We start from the raw sequence: 25,503 nt of genomic DNA, 5'->3' as shown, positions 1-25,503 counted from the left end.
TGCATATTTCACCCTAATGCCTCTAGGTCCAATAATTGATCTCTTATGTTTCTATCAATAGTGCCACCAACTACTCGTTCCAACTAGAAATCATGTATATTATTGTATGTTACACAAGTTGATTCCACGAGTTTCTGGTGGTGCAATCTATTCTATTGTAATAATGTCCTCTCGAGAGTTACCCATTATGAGAGATGGGTGTCTATTTCTCAAGATGCTTGTATGGATTAGTGATTTGATGAGTTTGTTTTGGTGGACTACTCTATCCTTAGTCTAAGATTTCCAAATCTACCATTCTTTTCATAGTAATAAGAGAAACAGTTATGAGCTTGATTTGATTCTCAACAAGTTCACTTGGAATTTGGTTCATCCCTTGGAGTTAAGTGCTAAACCCTTTGCTTATCCTATAATTTGAGCTCATTTTGAGTTGGATCTTAAAATCAAATAGTCCATAAGCCACTATAATAAAATATAAGCAAAGATGTGGCATATTTGTGGTCACATTTAAAATCTCATGTAAAATCCCACAAAAGCATGAGGCACTATGTGCAAAAGGAAACATTTGTATAAATGGACTTTTACACATGAAAGGTAAATTTTTATTGGGTCTCCTCTATATAGATTCAATGTTTGTTCTTATTTGTTGCATTTGAGTGCTTTGCTTCCAAGTAAACCTAACCTCTAAGGTTCTGTTAAAGACCATTTTGGATATTAAACACTCTCTTACACGTAACAGACATTGTCTTGAGCTTCTTGTCTATGTTTCAAGGCTTACAAGAAAAAATATATAGGTAAATGCCAATATAAATACCTAGTTGAATGCTCTGTTAAACAATTAAGAATCATCCTCTACTTATTGTCTTTGTTTTAGAATTTACAACCTAAAATATGTATTTAAACACTAACATAAATGACTATCTTGCCATTGATTTGAATGCTTTATGATTGTCACTAGATGTTTAATGGTGAGTGTAAAATATTGCAGCCTCATTACATCCTACATTAAATGAATTTTCCATTATAGTTTCAGGCTTATGGATGTCATATAGATCCTCTAATTAATATGAATTAGGATGATATTTTAGAACTTATTCACAATAGTGTGATTTCTAAGATTTTAGCTTATGGTTGTTTTAAGTAAGATTGATAATTTAGTTGGAATGATATTGAATGGTATACTTGTCAACCCTCTTTTAACATGAGTATGACTTATTGATTCTTATGGCTATTATGAATGTGTATTGTATGATAGTTTGGTGATTTAATTGTTTTGTTGCAATGATTACTAATGAATATTGCTAGATATTTGAAGGTGGGTGAAAATTATTGCGGGCCACTCTTCTAACACACAAGAAATACTCCTGATAAATGGATTGTTATGGTTATAGTTGGGGGCTATAGCTCTACGATAGTTTGATCATCCAATTTATATAGTTAAAACATTTAAGTAATAACAAAATTTGGATGTTCTTATTACAATAAAGGGCTTTTGTTTCTTAATGATTTGATTCTTACGAGTTTTATTAATATCTCTCATTATGCCAAGCTCGATTAATAGGTTATTTTTTAGTAATTGGAAGAAATTGAATTTCAAGGACACTCTCTTCTCTTGAGGTTTCAAAGGAGATATCTTGATTATTCCTTTGTTTGTAGATGCTACAATAGTCTTTTTGGTTGTTGACTTGCCCTTTCCTTTTCCCTTGGTTGTTACCTTTACTTATTTCATTTCTTTACCCTTCAAAGCCCTAGGTGGAAGTGGATAGTCATGGTTCATTGGTCTAATTGCTATATCCAAAACTAACTCAATAATCCTCTCCCTTATCCACCACACATATGACTCATGGTAATCTTTACACTATAATCTAGCACACAACAAGTTAGTTGAAATTACAAAAAATTCAATTTAAAAGCTAAATATAAGAGGACTAAAATTCACTTGGTCTATGTTAACTAACTGTAAATCTATTATTCTACAAACATTCGAAATCACTTTCCATTTGCAACTATGCATGTCACTTGTACTGGGACCTCTTGAAGGAGAAACTTGAAATCTCATTGAGAATATCAAAGTTGGTGTCCAAGTGGATAATAATAAGTCTAGCAACATTGCAAATGAAAACTTATTAGCAAATAGTAAACAACCTAAAATAGAAAAGATGGGAAAACCATTCACAATACATTTTTTCTATGCCATGAAATCTAGAAAGAGAATTCATAAGGATGACTTCTCTAGTAAGAATGTCAATGTAGATTAGACTCTAGTGTCCTCTGTAGAGTAAAAAATTAATCCACAAAAACAAATATGAAGATAAATCACTAAAAGCAAGTGTTTATAAAGGGCACACCTTTCAACATAAAAAAGATATCAAAGTGTGTGACACTGTCAAAATTTATAAAAACCTTGTAATATTTGAACCAAAATTTAAAGAAATATCTGTAGAGAGAATTGGATTAATAATAAATATATTGTTAGTGATATCATAGCCAAGAGAAGCAATATATGCCCCTTGTACACAAAACAAAGAAAAAACAAGAGAATGAGGGCTCAACAATCATTGAATAAGTCAATACATAAGAAAGAGAGGAAAAAAGACTTACCTCAAATAATGATAAACCATAGAATCTAACACTTAAATTTCCTTTTTTCTCCAGTATAGTCTTGTCATCAAGAGATGTGCTAAGGTATTCCTCTTTGTTTGGATCAAGAGAAACATTTACAATAATCTAGCCAAACAAATTTTCCCATCCTCTCTCATAGTTAAATGGGCCAAGATACTTAATCTTCCTCTTGCGAATCGCACACTCACTTTCAATTATCTCTTTCATTTTCTCCTCCAAGAGAGTCTCTCACTTAGTTGCACCTCTTGTTGAATACAAGTTAATAACACTCTAAACAATGGGCTCTTTCTCCTTTTTAGATAATTTTGGGAGAATATTCAAGATCTCAAAGTCCTTATGATTAGTAGAAGGTAAGGGATTCAAATCTTTGCCAAAGCTATATCTTAGCCTACTCACCATACTAAATTCCTTGTGCATTAATGTGCTCTTTTGTGCATGAGTAGAAACAATGTTAGCCTTATTAATGAAATCAACGAGAAGTCTTTTGCTACCTCCTACAAACAAAGAATAGCTAAAAGTTTCCATTTTTTTAAGCCCATCAATAAAAGTACATTTGGACAATCTATTGGAAATATCCTTGACCACTCTGATGAATGTTAGGTAATTGACTAATTTGTTTTATAGTATGACAACTCCTTTATTTTTTAAAATAAAAGGAGTGTGTCCATAATTCAATATCCATTCATATACTTGTACTTGCAAATGCTTGATGTTGAGAAGGATCTTGTGGAGTGCATGAGATAGCATTAACCATTGTACTTTAATCATAATGGATTCCTATTCCTAGTATCTTGTACATTGTCTCTTTCATGTGTTTAGCAAAACAAGAGTAATGCATCATGTGAGAGATGAATATCTATTTCTTGAGGCCCTTGTATGGATCAGTGATTCAATGAGTTTGTGTTGGTGGAGCACTCCCTCCTAAGTCAAGAGTTATTGATCTGCCATTTTCTTCGTATAGCAATAGGAGAAATGGTTGTGAGCTTTATTTCATTCTCAATAGGTTCACTTGGGTGTGCCCACACTAAAATTCATCCCTTTGAGCTAGCTACCAAACTCTTGGCTTGTCCTCTTGTTTGAGCTCCATGTGATCTGGATCTTAAAAGCAAACAATTCTTGAGCCACTACAACACAATGGAAACAAAGATTTAGAAGCGAGACACAAAATATGGCTATGTTTAACATCTAATGTACAAATTCATAAAACCACGTGGCACTATGTGCAATTTAAAAAAAAAGCATAAATTGAATTTTACACATGAAAAAAAATAAATTTTAATGCTTTTTTTAAGTGATCTTAAACACATTTGGGATTTCAAAATTTTGACTGCATAAACTTTATCCTTCTTTCCCAAAATTTCCAAATTTTAAGCTATGAGCATCTATACACCTAAACCTCCCTGCAGGCACACACACACACACACACACACAAAGCAAGATGCCAATGTAAGAAAGCTTGTTGGAGGAGCCTTTGCAATACCATATATATGTCTCATGAAGCAAGTGAGGTATGCTTCTCTTAGTCTTATAATGGAGAGTTTGTGAATTTTTATTGGGTTTCATCTATAGAGATCAAATGTTATGTTCTTGCTTACTACATTTTCCATGCTCTTTTCACAAAGTAAACATGACCTTTAAGGCTGTGTTAAACACCATTTTGCATATTAGGCACTCTGCTAAATATAGTAGAAATTTTCCTTAATTTCTTGTCTATGTTTCAAGGCTTACAAGAAAAAACTTGTACTTAACCACCGCTAATACAAATACTTAACCAAACAGTATGTTAAACATATCAAAATTTTCATCAGATTCTTGTCTATATTTCAACATTTACAACATGAAATGTGTATTGAAACACTAATATAAATGCATGTCTTACCATTGATTTGAACAGTTTGGTAGTCACAAGATGCTTGATGGGTGTAAATTATTGTGGCCCCATCTTGTCATGCATTTAATTTTTCCATGATCATTTGAGGTGTATGAATGTTATAGAGATCATCTAATTAATATGGATAAGGATAATATTTTAGAGCTTATTCATGATAGTCTAATTCTTAGGATTTTAGTTTATGGTTTTCTTGAGTAAGATTGATAATTTAGGTGGAATGAAATTGAATGGTATACTTGATCCCTTCTTAACATGAGTATGGTTTATTTATTCTTATGGCTCTTATGAATGTCTCTCATATGATAGTTTGGTCATCTAAGTGTTATGATACAATGGCTATTGATGAATGCTAGATATTTGAAGGTGGGTGAGAATTATTGAAGACCTTTTTGTGGTGCATATGAAGTACTTTTGATAAATGGATTCTTATGGTTATAGTTGGGGGATATAATTGTGATAGTTAGATAGTCCAATTTATATAAATTTAGTATTTTACTGATAACAAAATTTTCCTATTATTGTTACAATCAGCGGCTATTATTTCTTAATGATTTGATTCTTACAAGTTTGGTTAATAGCTCTCATTATGCCAAGCTTAATAATCTGATTTACATGAAATGGTATATGACTTACTCTAAATAAAATCAACCTTATGGTTATAGTCAAGGGCTATCATTGGAAAATTTGAGCACCCAATTAATAGGAATTTAGATCTGAATCTTACAAAACCTCTTTAAGGGAATTATCAAAAGCATCTAATTGTATTTGGCAATCATATACATAACCTAGATATGGGTAAAATCTTGTAGATGATTTGCATGACATAGATTAGTGATTTGCATATCCAAAAATTCAAGAGAGTTTTGGAATGTACATATTGAACTCATCTATTTTTTGCATAATATAACTTTATATTAAGTCCTTGGATTTTCGTGACTTAACTTTAAGTCTTCTTTTAAAGGATTGCAACATGGAGAATGTGAAGTTCTAACATGCATAGGATTCTCTTTCATGGAATACCAATCTATTTATATTACACCGTTTGGGGTATATTTGGAAGCCTGATTTTGATATACATATAGTGTACATAGACTTGTACAGTTTGGCTATGTAATGAGGTTGGAAAGGCAAACTAGTCTATCTTCAAATGCTTGTAAATAATGATGGTGGATCAAGCTTGCACCTTACTTTATCAATGCCTATCATTGAGTGGGTTTAAGTGAGTGGTGGGTCTCAACTACAATAATAAATTACACTATTAATTCCTTACCCCCTTCCTTGGATGTTAAGACACACAATCATATCAATGATTGCCCAATTCCCTTGGATCTTGAATCTGAGGAAGAGTTTCAAGAGTTTAACCCTACAATAAATGGCATTGATCATGAAGACCTATTGAATTGAGATGCATAGTTTGTATTTCATGTATAGGTATAAAATAACACTTTTAGTTCTAGCACAATTTGGTACTTAATTGCACTTTTGAAATATTTGAGATAATGTACTTCTTAATCGCATTATGTTCTTTTTCATATTGTTGATAGGTAAGATGTCTCATTTGTGTAGGTAGAAGATATTGAATTTGGAGACTTGAAAGTTGGTGGAAGGGAATCAAATGGTTTTGCCAAGAGAGTTGTGGATGGTCAACATTATGCTAGTTTGCAAAATTTGTACTTTGTAATCCAAGTTAGGATTTGGGAGCATTAAGTTTCCATATATTGCATATAAGCCAAACTTTGGGTTCCAAAATTTTATTTGTACTCATATATATATTTGATATAAAAAGCAATATTATTTAGTCTTTCAACATTTCATTATCTCAACTATCTTATTGTGTGTAGTCTTTCATAATCTATAGATCATTATCTCAACTATATTTGATAATGAAAATATCTTTTAATGATCTTTCATATCCATCAAGCACGGAAGGGACAAATTAGGAAACCCTAGGGAGCTACTAGTTGCAGAACTGTGGCTCCAAGCATTGTTTGCAATTAGTAGCTCCCTTTTTATTTTTCTCTATACTTGGCGCGTTTAAAATCTTACAATATCTCCTAAATATTGTGTTAAAATGGTAGTTTTAGTGCATTTATATGCACGTTTAAAAGACTTGAAAATTACAAACCAAGATCATTAAAAGTATGCATGAATTCATGCTTCATTTTTGTATTGCAAAAAAAAAATTTAAAGTTCAAGAGATGCATCTACGAGGCTATCTACAAGTGTTATCCCTTGTAGTGAGTGCAGGTGATGGGGGTGTTGTAACTGGCCTCTACTTTTACTCCCACCACGGTGTTCAAAAACAATAAAACACCCATTCTTCCTCCAGCTTTAAAGTTCCTTATTCTGCCATGGAGGTTGATTTCTTACCCCTTTTCTGGAGGATTCATAAGCACCATGTGCTTGTTGGATGGTCATTACACTACTTCAAGAAAAATGTTGCCAAGGCTCTTCTTATGAAGAAACAAGAGCATGGGTATACACGTGTTCCAACTCTTGCATCAACATTTTTAGAAAGTTGTCATGTGGGAGGTGAACAAGGACATCAAAATTGCATGCTTGGTGTTGATGTTAGAGATCCAATGGCCTTTCCTTTCATAGTCTATCCCTATCATTCAAACTATTTTTTCTTGCTAGTACTAAATGGTTTAGACACTTTTGACAAATATGGGTTTATGCTTGTTTTAGCCAAGACTTCCAATTCTCAGGTTGTGGAACACTTACTATAGTGAGTTGTACAAGTGAGTAACGTATCTAACATGTCTCATTAAAAGTATTATCTATTGCTCTAGTTTTGTACCTATATGCTCGAAGCATGACAGTTGTCGGTTAGCTCATTATTTATGTAACCTCAATACTATCTTGCATAGTATAAAGCAAGTGCCATGGTGAATGCTTTGTGATGTAACATGCATCTGAATATATTGGATTGTTTAATTGTTACAAATGTATGCACTTATGTTGTATACTTTACAATCGGTTATTATTTTGTCTATGTAATTGAGAATGTAATGTTCTCTATCCATTCTTATACATTTGCCAATAATACATTAGCGCGTTAGATCAAGATGTGGTATACCATATACAAGAGTGGCATTTAAATAAGGGTTAAGAAAGGGGATGTGCCAAGTTACTCTAATTCAAACTTGTCACTTTCCATGTGGCCTCTCCAATTAGAAGTCTTTTGGGCTGCTTTGGTGTTAGACTTTTCATGATGTTGTTAATGATGATGTAGTTAGCTCTTTGTTTCGTTGTGTCGAAATTTGTAATAAAAAACATTATTTAATTAAAAGAAAGATTGTAATATGAATAACCATTGGGACTATTGATTATTGAGCCTTTATTTAGTTACATAACTTTTGTTTTATACTTTATTATCTAGCAGGTCACTTTGTATGTTGCTTTATCATTGTTGACCCAACCATTGAATTCCTTAAAACTTTTAAATTCTAAATCATATTGAAATTGAATTTGTAAACAATTCATTGACTTGGGCAATTGTTAAAAGTGTTGAATAAGCAAAATCAAAGTACTTTGAGACACTCTTACCCCCAAAAGAAAAAGAAGGGCTTTGCTCTTGCACAGAATAGTGTGCCCTTGTTCTATATGATGAGATGTAGGAAGTGCCATAGCGATCTAGTTTATAGGTTTCCCAAAGTGCAAAATGAAGGCTAGGATATCCTTTGTTGGACATATTGGCTTTTGATAAACATTTTGGTCCCTAATAAGAGCAACTTTCCCGAATCCCATGGCTTCAACTTGCCTTAAAAAGCCTTAAAGTATAGTGTTCTTAGGAAATTTAAAAAAGATCCCAAACTTTTAAACTCGTTTCTTTTATATTTGAGCAAATGGATGGTTACAGCGCACTGTCGCGAAAAGAAACGCTTTGCAGTGAGATCGAGGTTAATTATTAGGCATCCAAACAACGACAACCTGTAGGCTGCGCATGGGGCCATCACATGCCATGTCCATTGTCTATAGTTAGTTACACATTGTACTGCGCCAAGATGAACAGCTAATTAGGTAATGTTTTCATTAGCAGGTCAGATTGCTGCCTGGGTCAACCCCCAGGATGGAGCAGAAGGACTGGTAGCGGGAGATGCGATCTTGCTGCTGGGCAACATTGGCCGAGCTGCCGCACTCCAGCCCGCCGTTGATGGCCCTGATGGTGGCGCCGAAGCCGCCCTGGTTGTTGGCCATGGCGTCGTGGCACGTGGGCGATTGCTGCGTCATCCAGAACCACAGTGCCGTCTTGAAGGAGATGGTGGGGTCTTGGGCGACGACGCCTGGGTTGTTGATGCCGTCGAAGCCTACAGCCTGTCCTGCTGCCTGGTAATTGTAGTTCCTGCCACATATATTTGTGCGCCAAGAGATCATCAGATAATGTATAGCAATCTTCCATATATTGTGCAGTATGACAGCGTAAGATTTACTACGTTTCCTCGGCACCTTAGTAGCTAGCTGGTCAACCATAGAGTTATATAATACTGGCTCTACGTTATATGGAATGAGGCTTTACCATGTGAGCTGCAGAGGGCCACGGCCGTAGTACTGCTGCCCGGATGCGCAGGGTACTGTCGAGGGGTCACAGTATGTGCCCTTATTAATCTCCTCCACATAGCACCCACCTGTTAATCATGCAGCGTGCCGATACTCTTAATTAGTTAATGACAATGGTGACGATGATTGTGTTCATGGCAGCTATATTGTCAATGCAATACATATTCGTGATCAGAGTTCGACATTACAATAAGGGCACTACTCTACTTATAGGGTAAAGGGAAGCTAAGCTGTATCAATTTCAAGATGTATAAGCCACAGATGCTTACTGCCAGTCTCGTGAGCGACGTTTGCAAAGAAGGCTGCCAGCTCCTGCTTCTGCACGTCCGAGCCGCCTGTGGTGCCGAAACCGCTGAACGAGGCTGCAGCTGCGATGAAGGCGTCGTAGGTGTAGAAGCCGTTAGAGGGACAGCCGGAGGCGCTGTTCTGTGACAAGAACTGCGAGAACACGTCACTGGTCACGATGGACGACACGCCGCCGCCTCCGCCGGCGCTACCACCGCCGGTGCTGCCGGTGCAAGGGCCGCTCTGGCAGCCGTTGCCGCAGTAGTCGCTGGTGCTGCCACAGAAGCCGTACTGGCTGCAGCACAGGTTGTTGGCGCACGTGGCGCCTCCGGCATCCGTCCCACACTGCGCCTGCGCCCGCACAGCCGTCCAGCTGGCGCTGCTGTAGCAGCAAAGGATAAGCAGCAAGAGAGCTGCAGCCGATCCCAGCTGCAGCTGCGAGAAGTTATTGTGATTACAAGTCTTGTGCATGATTATATCTGCTGCGCACCGCCTCCTGCTAATTGGCCGATTCTTTCTCCAATAATAGAGAGATGGAATGGAGATAAAGGAATAGAATTTACTGTATAACTGAACTTGATTCAAAGTAAGCTAAGTCGGAGCAGCTGAGAGCTGGTAATCTGTTGTCCGAGAGCCCGCTCTATCTAGGTTTATATAGAGAGAGCTGATCGAATCGTGGACGGAGTAGAAGATCTGAGTCAAATTATTGGATTCAACGTTACAAAAAGCAACTAAATGGTTTCTTTCATCATCCTTTCTTTCTCCGCAAGTCTCAAAGAGCATCCTGCGTCGAGACAAATTCAACGCGCAAAATCCTTTTTATTATTGAAAAGCTAGTTCATATCACTTGGACTTCGCATGAGACGTGGGAATTCTGTAGAGACCAGGTCAACTTGGGTTCTAGAACTCCCAACCACCCCATGGAAGAAAGGAAATGGCTTCAAGTGGGAAACCAGGCTCAGCTAGCACTTGCATCTTCTTTTTTCATCGTTTTATTAAGCTACAGCTTATACAATAACCATGAAAACTGCACTTAAGAATCGTTTTCTATAAACACTAGCCACACACTGGTAACCATAAACATGCAGCCCAATCGCATGAAGGCATGCAACTGCCATGTCCTCAAGTATGGACATCACACATGTAACACATGCCTAGAATGCACCAGGTTGTCATATTTTGATCCAACCTATGTGAAAGACATCTTTGGCACCACAAATACAAAAACCACTTACTTCTTTGGAGGGATTCCTAAATGTATTTGCCATCTTTATGGCTAAGTTGGTCAAACCTAATATTTTGAACTTTTCTTTATGAACACTAAACAATTCTCGGTAAAATGTGCATCCATTTTACATTGGATACTACCATGAATGATGAAAAACCTTGAAGTTTCTTGAGTCCAATTATTAATTTATAATTTTCTTGTGACCTTATTGTGTGTTTGTGCAACTTCTAATGTGGAAGGCCCCTAAATTATATCTAATGGAAGGAAACAACTATAAATCGGAAGCCTCTATTAAGAAAACCTTTTGAGAAAATATTTGAAAGGCATACTAAAGATGGTGATAAACTAAGACTACAATGGTGAGGTGGAGGAAATTAATAACAGTTTTGTAAGATATTCCACCTTTGACTAGGCCATAGGTGGTGACCTTTGGTAGTCAACCAGCTTGATGCCACCATGGCTCTCTCAAGCACAGGTACTTAACCACCTAGGCAATACTTGATTCTACCACATAGTTGAATGTGGCATTGTAACTATCCCTAATCATGGATCCTACATGTCATCAAGTTGGGTCAATCCTAAGGCTATCTAGACTCATCGAACACTTTACTATTGAGGCTTTTGGGTGATCACACAAGATGGCCAAACACTACAACAAAAAGGCTCCATAGACGCGCTTGTAGACGCAATATTTGAATTGTGAAAAAAAATGTCGGGCACGTTTATTAACGCTATCAAGATTGTGGGAGAGAAGGAAGGAGTCTCACTTGTAGCTTTCTTGCTTGCACAATGGGGGAATACACGCAAGGGTGGAGGCTGAAAACAGTTTTTCTCTTCTTAGTTGTGTAAGCAAAAAAGAAGTCTCTTACAAAGAAATAGAAGAACCCTATATATGGGTCTCAAACCAAACTCAACTAACTAAGGTGGCATACTAACCAAGCCACGAACTAGAGTAGATAAGGATAGCTGTCATCTAGCTATTATTCATGGGCGGTGTACCAACTGCGTCTACAACTGACAAGTCGGTGACATAAATGCACAACGGTCACCCTGGCATATCACGAGTGGAGCTCGATATCTCAACACTCCCCCTCGAGCTCAATCCCAATTCCTGCACACCAAGCAGGTCTCTGAACTTGCGCAGCTTCTCTGCGCCCAATGCCTTCGTGAATATGTCAGCTACCTGATCCTTTGTGCTGACATAAACTAGATCAATAAGACCTAGTAAAACCCTCTCCCGCACATAGTGATAATGCACCTCAATGTGCTTTGTTCTAGCATGATAGACTGGGTTATTTGCCAAGTGTATACTGCTCATGTTGTCACAATAAATGACAACTGGTCCATCTGTAGACTGATACATATCATAAAGTAGCTTATGCAACCAAGCTACCTCACATGCAGCCATTGCTGCACCCCTGTACTCGGCCTCTGTGCTCGACAAGGCAACTGTAGGCTGTTTCTTGCTGCTCCAAGTGACTGCAGCACTCCCAAAAGAGAACACATATCCACTGGTAGATCGTCTATCTGAAATACTACCAACCCAATCAGCATCAGTGTATCCATGTAATTGTATCTCAATCCCAGTCTCATAAAATAGTCCATACTGCAATGTGGACTTCACATACCTGAGTATGCGTCTAGCCGCATCCAAATGCGGTTTCCTTGGAGCCTGCATAAACTGACTTACCAATCCAACAGCATAGCTCAAATCTGGCCTGGTAATAGTCATATAAATCAAACTTCCTACTATGCGTCTGTACATAGTAGGGTCTTCCAGAAGCTCACCTGCATCTGCGCTCAGCTTCACATTCTGCTCCAAAGGAACTGAAATAGGCTTACAGCCTGTCATCCCATATTTGGACAGCATGTCCAATCCATACTGCCTCTGCAAGAGCTGTATCCCACTTGGTGATCTAATCACCTCAATGCCCAAGAAATAACGCAGCTCTCCCAAATCCTTCATCTCAAACTTCTGCTTCAATAGCATTTTCACATGAAGGATATCTTCATCACTGTCACCTGTCATAATCAAATCATCAACATAAATGACAAGTAGCATAATACCTTTCTCTGTTTTTCTCACATAAAGTGAGAAATCTGCCTTGGAAATCTGAAAGCCAATAGTGACAAGATATTGTCCTATCTTGTCAAACCATGCTCTAGGTGCTTGCTTCAAGCCATACAAGGCTTTCTTCAACCTGTAAACAAACTCAGGATGAACAGCATGCACATAACCTGGTGGCTGCTCCATATAGACCTCTTCTTGCAAATCACCATGCAAGAATGCATTCTTTACATCCATCTGATGTAAAGACCATCCCTTTGATGCAACCATAGCAATGACTGCTCTTACGGTTGCCATCCTTGCAACCGGACTGAATGTTTCTTCATAGTCAATGCCATATGTTTGTGCATACCCCTTGACTACTAATCTTGCCTTGTATCTGTTCACAGAACCATCTGCATTGTACTTCACCTTATAAACCCACTTACAGCCAATTGCATTCTTACCTTTAGGCAAAGGTACCAATTCCCATGTAGCATTTGCTTCCAAGGCATCCATTTCTTCATCCATGGCTTTCTTCCATTTTTCTTTTTCCATGGCTTGCTCAAAAGAAGTGGGTTCTGGTTCCTGTATCACTTTGACCATATATGCATAGTGAATGGCTGTAAATCCATCATATTTCAGCCTATCCACAGGATACCTAGCTCTCGTAGACCTACGCAAAGTAGGTTCACTCCCAGGTGCTCTCAAAACATCCGTGGTCTTCCTTACTCCAAGTGTAACAATAGAAGGAATACCCAACTCATCATCAATGCTCTGTTTTGAGCCACTGGATTCACCATCCACATAAGAGTGACCTGCATTCACATCAAACATGGACTGATCAACCTTCTCTTTTCCTTTTCGTGATACCTGCATACCACTATTTGCATTGCTTTGAGAATATTCTCCTGATCTCAATCTGCCTGTCCATGGCAAAGAATGTGAACCACTGCTAGAGGACGCTCCAGGTCCACTAATATTTTGTGACTGCTGCTGTGAATTCTATGCAGCATTACCATTTTGTGCATCTACATCATCAATCACATTTACTGGTTTATACCAGCTACTCATCTCATAAAAAACAACATCTCTGCTCACTATAAACTTACGAGTAGAAGGGTTATAGCATCTATACCCTTTTTGCTGCAGAGAGTAACCAATAAAGATGCACTTCTCAGCTTTTGGATCCAACTTGGATCTCAACTCATCTGGCACATGTACATAGACAATGCAACCAAAAATTTTCAAATGAGAAATATCTGGTTTCCTACCAATATACCTCTCCTCTGGAGTCATTCCATGTATTGCTGCAGTGGCAGTCCTGTTCATTATGTAGACTGCTGTAGCAACTGCTTCAGCCTAATAAAAATCTGGCAAGTCTTTTTCATTGAGCATGGCACGAGATACCTCTCCAATATGCATGTTTTTTCTTTCTGCAATTCCATTTTGTTGTGGGGTATGACTGCATGAATATTGCTGCTTTATGCCATGCTCATGCAGGAACCTTGCAAACTCATTTGAGAGGTGCTCTCCCCCTCCATCTGACCTTAGGCATTTTATCTGCAGGCCTGTTTCTTTTTCAACCATAGCTTTAAGAGTTTTGAAATGCCCAAAAACTTCACTTTTCTTTTTCATAAAATACACCCAAACTTTTCTGCTATAGTCATCAATAAAAGTGACAAAATAATGACAGCCTCCAAGAGATGCAGCTTTAGTAGTCCACACATCAGAGTGGATTAATTCCAATGGCTTCTCACTCTCTTGAACATGTCTAGGAAATGGTTTCCTTGCCTGTTTTCCAAACTGACAGGCTTCACATACCTTATGCATTTCTGCAACCTTGAATTTGGGCAATCCTGCAACAATATTTTGGGCCTGCATTGATTTAAGTCGCTGTACATTAACATGACCAATGCGTTTATGCCAGATATCAATATCTGCAACTACACCGTCCCATGTGCAAACATTGCTGCACTCAATTCAGACATGTCTGCATCCAATGTAAACATTCTGCCCTTCTTCTTTCCTTTTGCTATCAAGCGACCTTTATTTTTCATATCCTCAACAAAGCATCCATGAGGATTAAATCTGACCTGCAAGCCCTGCTCAACCATTTGACCAACAAAAACCAGATTCTTGGTGATATTCGGGACATGAAATACATCGGACAGGTATTTCTTTTTCTCATCCTGCATAGACAAATGAATTTTTCCAATCTGCACAATAGGATGTGCAGTATCATCACCAGTCTCCACAAATCCTGGTTTTTCCATTTTCCTTGCATCCTCCATCCATTCTACATGACCTGTCATGTGGTTTGATGCACCTGAGTCAACATACCAGACATCGTTGCTTTCTTCTGCACTTGTCACAGAATTGTTCATGTGCTGCACCATAAACAAATGCTCATTTCTGTCATCACCCTGTCTACTAGAAGATGCATAATTCCCTTGTTGCAGTTTTCCATTCATGATGTCATTCTTCTTTTTATAGCAGTCTTTAGCCATATGACCCATTTTACCACAGTAGTAGCATTCAACATTACTGTTTGCATTTTGACCTCTTTGCCATCCACCACGACCTCTTTGGCTCCCCCTGCCTCTAAAGTTACCACGTCCTCCTCCATAGGACTGGTTTTCTTGAGTTTGCTGCATATTCTGATTTCTACCACGGCCTCCAAATCGGCCTCCTCTGCCTCTGCCTCTACCTCTTCCAGCATTTGAGTAGAAAACAACTTCTTTTGAAGTTCCTCCTGAAGAAGATGCACCACCATTTCTCTGCTCCTCAGAAATTAGAAGAGCAGTTAACTCCTCAAAATCAGGAAATCTTTCACGGACGGAAATGGATGTTCGGAACTGTGCATAATCATTTCCTAGACCATTCAAGGTCACAGAAACTAAATCATCATCTTCCACTGGCGACCCAATGGAAGCAAGTGCATCTGCAATCTTCTTCACCTTCATGTGGTAGTCATTGATGCTCATACTTTCTCTTTGCACATTGTGCAACTCTTGCTTGAGCTGCATTTTCCTGGCTTGAGTATTTGTGCTATACATTTTTGACAAAGTATCCCATGCCTCCTTTGGTGTACTTGCATCCTGAATTTGCACAATCATAGAGTCTGAAATACTGATAGACAGCCAGTACATAACTTTTCTGGCTCTCTCATGCCATGCTTTAAATGCCTGCATTTGCTGTTGATTGGGAACATCAGGAAGAACTGGTTCTTCTTCATTTCCTGCAACAAATTCCCAATATCCTTTTTCCATAAGGAAATTCGTCATTCTAAACTTCCATGCTTGGAAGTTGTTCTTGTCAAGCTTTTCAGTGACAATCTGTGAGAGAGAATCAGACGCCATTACAGAACACTGCAAAAAATTCTGTCACTGCAAAGAACACAGCTTCAGCCTCACAAAGGCAAATCTGCAAAATTGACGAAAGTGGTATTTGACCACACAGTCACTTCCTAGTGATGATTTTGCATCAACAAGCAACAGGGATAATTCTGTAACTCCCAATGTCTCTGCGCACAAGCATACGATGCAATTTCTACAGTAACTTTTCACCGACCTGTAGAACAGTGGCTGCATAGCATAAAACTGGGCCTTTTCCTGAGTGCGTACAGAAAACTTCCGCCTCCAAAACAGGCCTCGAAATGGCCTCAAATAAAAAAAAAAAGTCGCCGAGGGATAAAGGCCTCTCCCGCAGCATATACTGCCCTCTTGCTTCATCGCGAAGGGCGTCTCAACCTGAGACAATGCACTCCTGCACTTTCCGGCTGTGCTACCTACAGAGATCTGCTCCCAAAACAGAAAATGAAAGCAACACTGCTCCTCTTACCAGAACACCGCGAGCTTGGCTTGCTTTCTTGAGCTCCTTACCACGAACAAGGCTCTGATACCATGTCAAGATTGTGGGAGAGAAGGAAGGAGTCTCACTTGTAGCTTTCTTGCTTGCACAATGGGGGAATACACGCAAGGGTGGAGGCTGAAAACAGTTTTTCTCTTCTTAGTTGTGTAAGCCAAAAAGAAGTCTCTTACAAAGAAATAGAAGAACCCTATATATGGGTCTCAAACCAAACTCAACTAACTAAGGTGGCATACTAACCAAGCCACGAACTAGAGTAGATAAGGATAACTGTCATCTAGCTATTATTCATGGGCGGTGTACCAACCACGTCTACAACTGATAAATTGGTGACATAAATGCCCAACGGTCACCCTGGCATATCACGAGTGGAGCTCGATATCTCAACAAACGCATCTATTTCCGCGTCTACAAAATCGCGTCTAAAAGCGCGCTTATGATCAGAGTTACACGCACACTTAGACGCGCCTGTAGACGTGCGTATAAACGCGCTACGTAAATATATAATCATATTTATCAAAAAGTGGATATATTCATATTGTGCGTCTATACACGCGTGTATCTACACGTCTAAAACTGCGTTCACTCTGAAATTTTTTGACGAGAATAGACGCGCATTTATCCTGCAATTTAGACACGCTGATAGACGCGCAAAACAGAGGTATGAAAAAAAAACCAGAGAGCATGTGGCTTGCAAGCTCTCTGGTTTTTTTCCCCCCCATCAACATCAAATTGTATGCTTAGGGAAAACAGAGAAAGATTATTTCGAAGATTGGATACTGAAAACAAAACAATGTATGTAGCACACGAAATTTCAGATGAAACGTTTTTACATTATGAGTTCTAGTGCTTGTGACGTCATGGTCGCAAGCACTAGCTGAAAGTAATACATATCAAAAATGAAAATTACAAGCCAAGGGGAGGCATGCATGCATGGGGCTCCTCTATATCTCCTCAGAAGAGGCATCATCATCGCTACCACCACCGCTGCCTGTGCCGCTGCCGTTGCCGCCACCGCTACTGCTAGTCTCCCCTTCGCTATCCTCAACTACATCAGGGTTCGCCTACACAAAGGATTAAGGTATATAAATACCATTACAAATAATAAATTAGAGTTATCTATACTTTTCATGTAAAAAATAAAACATACCTCTTCTGGTGGTGGAATCCTCATGGCGCGATTATATTGCTCCTCCGTGATGAGTTCCTCCTCGTAGAAATGCTACCAAGTGGACGCCCGGTTATGACCTCGATGGTAGTCTATCTCTCTAGGAGTAAGCATCCTACCAACGATATGGAACTAGAAAACAATTTGAACATACAACGTATTAAAACACACTACATAATAAAGTGAAACAAATTACAAATTTTAATTTAAAAAAAGAAATCAAATAATACTTACAAACTCAGCCTCCCATGACTCCCTGCCACCTGATCTATAATGTGACGATCCCATGGTTGCCATCTGGATACGTCGCGCCTCTGCATGCTGGCGACTTGTCATTTTCTCCGTTGCTCTCTTCTTGGCCTCTTTCCACTCCTTACGGTGGCAATTGGGTAGTTGGCCATATCCAGGGCGCCCCTGCTCTTGTCTCCGCAATGACTCCTTGGCACGTGTCATAAGGTGAGACCTCTTGTTATGAAGCGCGTCTCTCACCTTTGACCGTCCCCAATCATCTGAGAATCGTGAATTCTTGGGATTAGGGTACCTTTTATGTACTGCCCGCAGCACCTCTTGCCACAAACTATTTTTTTGGTGCTTGAAGGGAATCATGCAATCTTTGTATGTGGCATGCACGACACTCCTCAAGTAGGCTATCACTTCCCTCCCCTATGCTATGGTGCTATAACAATCATTACAAAACCTTGTAACATTAATCTCATAACCTATGGAGGAGTTCCCTTGCCGTGTCGAAGCTGAACGATAAAGTTCATGTCTTTATCTGTGATTGTGGCATGCTTTGCGTGGATGACTGCTAGCTGTCTATCATCAAACAAGTCAACAAGAAACCCCTCTGTTACGATTTGTAGGGCCTCCATAGCTACAATAGTAGACTTTCTTGCTAGTGGGCCATCGCACACTCGCGCCCAAATTCTTCCCATCCCATTTAGCTCCAAGTCTTGCATAACTTCCCGAACAACCTTATGAAAAGATCTTTTTGGGATGAGAAGCTTGTACCTGCATTGGATTCTCCTTATCTCTTTGAAGGGCAATAGTGCTCGGTTTCCATCTCCTCTTCTTATGTGGTGGTCATTGTGCTCTATGGGGAGCATTTGTTGCTGCACTAGAGGAGGCTCCACTTTGTGCTCCACGTGGCAAGCCTTGGTGTGAGGCCTTTGCCTAGCCAAAATGATAACATGCTTGCTTGGTGCGTGCCATGCAAGCTCGAGGAGGGCAAGATGAAGAAGAGACAGAGCTTAGGGGCATGAGAATGAAAGAAGCAAATAAATCAAGATGTGAAAATGAGAAGAAAAATGAACTTTTAACCCATTTAAACCCAAAAATTGAGTTAATGCAGCTTCATACGCAACGTCCATCGTGTGATTGTAAATCCATAACCTTTTATCAAAATGCGATGATACTCCAAGCACGCACTCATTAGGTGGCTAAGAGCCATGCCAAACTTTGAACTAGGGATTTGTAGGCTTTTTTTTCACTTTTTTTTTTGGAATCTTGGCCATCTAACGAGTGCCTATGTGAAGTTTTGTCGCATTCTGATATAGTTTAGTATTTTAAAAATATCCCACACCAAAATATGAATGGATTGGTAATTGAGAAATCAACATCGCGACTACTGGCCCTTGGAAACTTCCCACCACATAGACTATATACAAAGGCATCAGGAGTGAAGTCTGCAACAAGAATTGGTAAATTTTTGCATGTTTTTCCTATTGAACTTGAGAGTGCTAGAAAAAAATGTAAATAAGAGTTGAAAATATAGCGAAGATGCACAATCAAAGTTGAGAGAGAAGGATAAGAGTAAAAACTTAACTCATATTTTAAGGGTGCGTACAATAGTTTTGCACTAGGACATAGTCATATGTCCAATGCATGAGGAGAATAGTATACCAAAAAAGATAACACAACAAAATGTGTCCGTTCCATTGGAACGAATGCATCCTTCACTACTTGAAGATTTCCTACAAGTTGGAAGTCCTTGGGAGTTATAGTGATACGCTTCGCATGTATTGCACAACGCTGAGCATCAATCATCAAGTAAACTAAAAAGGCCTCTGTAGCATACTATAGGGCATGAAGATATTCTTTTGTGAAGTGATCAAGTCTATCCTAAGCTTATGCCGAAAACCACCTCTTTCTTTTTATGTGGTACAGATCGTGCACAATCTCACAAACAAGTCTCAAGCACTACAACAAAAAGGGTTCATAGACGTGCTTGTAGATGCAATATTTGAATTGTGAAAAAAAATATCGTGCGTGTTTATTAACGTGTCTATTTGCACATCTACAAAATCGCGTCTAAAAGTGCGCTTATGATCAGAGTTACACGCACACTTAGACACGTCTATAGATGCGCGTATAAACGCGCTACATAAATATATAATCATATTTATAAAAAAGTGGACATATTCATATTGTGCGTCTATACAAGCGTGTATCTACGCGTCTAAAACAGTGTTTACTCTGAAAGTTTTTGACGAGAATAGATGCGCATTTATCCTGCACTTTAGACGCACTGATAGACGCACAAAACAGAGATATGAAAAAAAAACCAGAGAGCATGTGGCTTTGCAAGCCACATACTCTCTAGTTATTTTCCCCCCATCAACATCAAATTGTATGCTTAGGGAAAACAGAGAAAGATTATTTCGAAGATTGGATACTGAAAACAAAACAATGTATGTAGCACACGAAATTTCATATATATAAATGAAACGTTTTTATATTATGAGTTCTAGTGCTTGTGACGTCATGGTCGCAAGCACTAGCTGAAAGTAATACATATCAAAAATGAAAATTACAAGCCAAGGGGAGGCATGCATGCATGGGGCTCCTCTATATCTCCTCAGAAGAGGCATCATCATCGCTACCACCACCGCTGCCTGTACCGCTGCCGTTGCCGCCATCGCTACTGCTAGTCCCCCCTTCGCTATCCTCAACTGCATCAGGGTTTACCTACACAAAGGATTAAGGTACATAAATACCATTACAAACAATAAATTAGAGTTATCTATACTTTTCATGTAAAAAATAAAACGTACCTCTTCTGGTGGTGGAATTCTCATAGCGTGATTATATTGCTCCTCCGTGATGAGTCCCTCTTTGTAGAAATGCTACCAAGTGGACGCCCAGTTATGACCTCGATGGTAGCCTACCTCTCTAGGAGTAGGCATCCTACCAATGATATGATACTACAAAATAATTTGAACATACAACGTATTAAAACACACTACATAATGAAGTGAAACAAATTACAAAATTTAATTTAAAAAAGGAAATCAAATAATACTTACAAACTCAGCCTCCCATGACTCCATGCCACCCGATCCATAATGCGACGATCCCATGGTTGCCATCTGGATACGTCGCGCCTCTGCATGCTGGCGACTTGTCATTTTCTCCGCTGCTCTCTTCTTGTCCTCTTTCCACTCCTTGCGGTGGCAATTGGATGGTTGGCCATATCCAGGGTGCCCCTGCTCTTGCCTCCGCAATGACTCCTTGGCGCGCGTCATAAGGTGAGACCTCTTGTTATGAAGCGCGTCTCTCACCTTTGACCGTCCCCAATCATCTAAGAATCGTGAATTCTCAGGATTAGGGTACGTTTTATGTACTGCCTGCAGCACCTCTTGCCACAAACCATTCTTTTGGTGCTTGAAGGGAATCATACAATCTTTGTATGTGGCATGCACGACACTCCTCAAGTAGGCTATCACTTCCCTCCCCTCAAAGTCATGCAAGATACCACCAACATTAGTGATAGAGTAGTACATTTGTGGAAGCTCACCTCTCTCATTTTTCGGTGAGGGTGATTGAGAGCCACCACCTAGGCAACCCCCACAAAGCCCTCGACCTCCTCGTCCTCCCGCACCACTCTCCCTCCTCCCTCGACGTGCACTACCCTCTACCTCACTCGATACATGTGATTTTGCAGATGCACATGCTTCGGCCGATCCATGTACCTCAGCTGATCCCTGTGTAGGCAAAGATGTGATAGGTGCCCCAGACATCACACTGAAAACCTCATCTGCAGTGGGAGGGCAACCAAGATAATTGGTCATCTCCCCCATGAATTGCTCCTTGTTGAATGGGGTGCTGGAGGATCCAGGATTCCACATCTATACAAGAAAAATCATATTACCCTGTGTAGATAAAAGATATTACATACAGCGTCTATACCTGCATCTCTGTGCGCGTCTACACCTGTCTCTCTGTGAGCGTCTGTCAGCGCATCTCTCTGGGCGTCTGTCAGCGCGTCTATTTCTGCGTCTATAGCTGCGTCTACACTGTCATCTGGACGCGCTGACAGATGCGCACAGTTGCACCATTTCTTCTCAAACTTGCTTAAAAAACAAAGCTAAAAAAACCTCCATAGATGACAAGATCCAGCATGTGAAGAGAGAGAAGAGAGAGACAAACAAACAGAGAAAGCAAACAAGATTGAGAGAGAGAAGAAGAACTCACCTTCTTTGCTTTTTCCAATGGGTGGTGGCGGCTTCAATCTTGTTCTCTTCCTTGCTGTTTGGCTCTTGTTCTTTACTCTTTGGCTCTTCTTTCCTCCTGTCCTCTTTTTACTCTTATTTCCTTGCCTCAGTGTCTTCATGAAGTGATAGATAGACATGAATAGTGATGTCGAGCTCGAACTGCAGAAAAGGCGCAAAAAACATAGGAAAGCACAGGTTTGAAAAGAAAGCCACAACTTTTTTTAAAATTTTCTATACTTTCGTGGCGCGTCTATCAGCGCGTGTAATGGCGCGTGTATATGCGCAAATAATTCCTGTTACACGCGCTTATAGACGCGCAGGAACAATTTAAAGAATCAATGCATGCATTTAGGGAATCAATTGACCTATGTGGTGATATATATAACAAAGCTTGAGGATAAGAGATAACACATTGGCAAGTCAATTGGCACATATATATGTAGTGACTTACTAGACCATCCCACTTACAATTGCATATTATCCCACTTACGTATCAATAGGTGGATAAAGCACGAATGGTTTTTAGCTAGAGAAAGATAATGCAATGAAGGTGTACACGAAAGAGATAGAGAAAGGCATATTATCCATCAATCAATCAAAGATATGTACATGAAGTGACTTGATATAGTAATTAAAGTATCGTCATTTTTAGGATGCTCCATTGACCTCTGCAAGTTCCTATAACCTTGAAGTAGAATATGTTTTAAACTACTCAGAATCTTGGGAAATTTAAAGAAAAGATAGGATTCTTTGCCACCCAAGCCTACCCTGCTTACTCTATTGTTGCCTGAGAGATTGTTGCACGGGCTTCCCCCAATTATGAGGTCAATCTTTCCCACTGCATCCACAATTTCAGCCAACTTATCATCAGTAAGATCTCTAACATCATCCTCCATTTGAAATCAGCCTATTTGTAAGGTTTTGTTCCACTAGCTGGCTATTATGTTTTTACATTTATCATTGATCTCCACAATAACAACAGCCTTCAAAATTATACCCAATTTGTGCAATGCCACTTCTTTCCCACCAAGGCTCGAGAATAAGGACAGACTGTTAAACCTTGCGGATATAATTCTTTCAGTGGTGAAAGACTGTATGCAATAGTATTGACCTGAAATGATTTGCCCAATGCATCATACCGATCTGAAAGGGTAGAGCAGCCTCAAGTGTGGTCACGATCATATCCAAGCACCAGCTCAATCTCATGGGGTTCAAGTGGGGCAGCTTGGCCTGGGCTGACCCAAACCAAGTTCCATATTTTTCATGCCAGGACAATCTCATGTTGAAGATAAGAAAGTATCTTGCTTTCTTTGTGGGAAGAAAATATTTTTCTGATCAATCCACATATAGTGCTAGGGGCACCCCATGTGTTTATGCAATTCAGCTTCTCTCTCGGATCCCATGGGGGCCAATACTTCTTTGTTTTCGGAAGAACCTCAAAGATTGTCATGGGAGCAGGGGGAAGGATCAACCTTCTTCCATCTACTAGAAGGTTATAAACATAACCACCTCATCCTAAAGCATGCTGAAAAATATCTAAAGTCTGTGAACTCTGGATCTATGCCATTAAAATGCCATTTGATGGTCTCCCACTCTGAATTGGGAACGTTCTCAACATTTTCAAAATAGAAAAAGGGAGGGCCTTCCATCAAACTATTCAATGGTTTTGGCTTGCCTTTAAAAAAGCCAGGAATTCCAAACCCCATGTCCTTTTTGAACTTGAAGGGTGGGATAGAACCTAGATGTGGACGTGATGTTTTTCCATTCATAGATTGAGTCTCGAGCCATAAACATTAGGGCCAAAAACGCTTCAAAAATGGCACTTGTAAGAAAGTGATTAAGTTGCTAATTAGTTGAGGTTTAGGAAGAATAAAACCTCTAAATTTGGTTGTCCAGATGTGATTAATGAGAGAATATTTGGTTCATTGAAGAGGTCGGCCATTAATTGCCCTCATCTTTTAATCCAAGTCAGGGGTCACCTTTTCGGCCGTTTTTGTCTTGGAACTCGAGAGATTTTGTATTTTCGAGATTTTCGTACGAACTTCGCATTTGTTTGCTCCTGCGTTTTCTTTCTACACACTATTCTCTTTTGCTATTCTTTTTGTTGCACTTGCTTCCTATCACTGTGAGATTCTTGCTCGGTTCATTTGCTAGAATATCTAGCAATACTGCTTCAAATAACACAGGCGCAAGCACACGTAAATACAAGCTAACTATTCAGCTAGATCCGATTTACACATCTTGGAGAAGAATACATCATCGAGTATTGATAGATGAGATTGAAGCCAATAGGTTGCGAACACAAGGAATGAAGCATATAGATTTGTGGGTGGACGGAAATATTTATCCCAGGGATCCTTCTACAGGTAAACCACCTCCTTTTTTCAATGTCCATGACTATATAAGATATGCTGGAGAAGGTTACAATGGAATGCTTGGCTACTGTATGAGGTTATACTCTGCATCTTACACATATATAGCTCAAATGCACGAAATGAAAAAAGCACTAGAAACTACACAAACAAATATTTTAGAGTTGACAAGTCAGATTGATATTTTGAAAAATGTTAACAAGTCATTGCAGGATAAGCTAACATGCTTGAGAGAAACTCCAGTAGGATTTAGAGAGAGGAAGAGACCATTAAAGAATATAACCAACTTGTGTGAGAGAGCAAAGAAAAGGAGACTAAATCTTACAAAGAAATCTGTCTCTAACATATTAGGCATCAATATCCGAGAGAATGAGTAAAGAATCAAACTTTTGAAGGAAACCATGAATAAGAAAGATATTTTGAGGATTCTTAAGTCACCCGAAAATGCAGATTTGAGAGGTCCAACTCTCAAAGAGTTAATTAAGGACTTAAAAGGCACGATGAAAGCAAATGAAATCGTAGAGACATGTGATACTGTGGGTATAAGTTGAAAAGGTTATTGTGCTATCTCTGGATTATGGTTTAAAAATCTTAAACGCAATAGGGTAACTATATTTGGATTGCCCCGAGCCCTTGGAGTTTCGACCGCAAGAATTGCCATGAATCGCAAGATTCCACATGTTTTTGGAGATTACATTCACATCGAAAGGTCTATGTCCTATGAAAAACAAAAAAAAAGGCACTTTTTTATTACAATGCATTTAACAATATATGGGTTGATCTAAAAAAGGTGCAAATTGCAATGGTTCACATATATAAAATCACAGTAGAAGAAAGTTATGGTGTTCTAAAGTTTGCCTTGAAGTTGGATGAAGCACAGATTCAAAAGGGACAGAAGATGGAAAGAATTAGCATTTGCCTCATGAACATGGCATTGGACCATAGCAATGGTGAGGGACAAGCTCCATTG

The 25,503-nt window shown here is 39.1% G+C and overlaps 1 protein-coding gene across 1 annotated transcript; it reads right to left on the bottom strand.

Annotated features, from left to right (window-relative positions):
• Positions 1-8,343: 8,343 nt before the first annotated feature.
• On the bottom strand, positions 8,344-10,014 carry LOC148027591 (endochitinase 4-like). The gene is made up of 3 exons (XM_087688923.1): positions 9,340-10,014; positions 9,030-9,138; positions 8,344-8,855 (listed from the first exon to the last, which is right to left on the bottom strand). Exons 1-3 carry the CDS (start codon positions 9,824-9,826, stop codon positions 8,546-8,548), a joined length of 906 nt encoding a protein of 301 aa, XP_087545049.1. The 5' UTR covers positions 9,827-10,014; the 3' UTR covers positions 8,344-8,545.
• Between the last annotated feature and the right edge of the window lie 15,489 nt (positions 10,015-25,503).

Source organism: Lygodium microphyllum, chromosome 12 (assembly GCF_053477565.2).
Source record: "Lygodium microphyllum isolate KBCC chromosome 12, Lygodium_microphyllum_v1.1.10, whole genome shotgun sequence".
In the NCBI taxonomy this organism is placed as follows: domain Eukaryota; kingdom Viridiplantae; phylum Streptophyta; class Polypodiopsida; order Schizaeales; family Lygodiaceae; genus Lygodium; species Lygodium microphyllum.
Note: the sequence above shows the minus strand (reverse complement) of the source record. Positions and strands in the feature narration are given on the sequence as shown.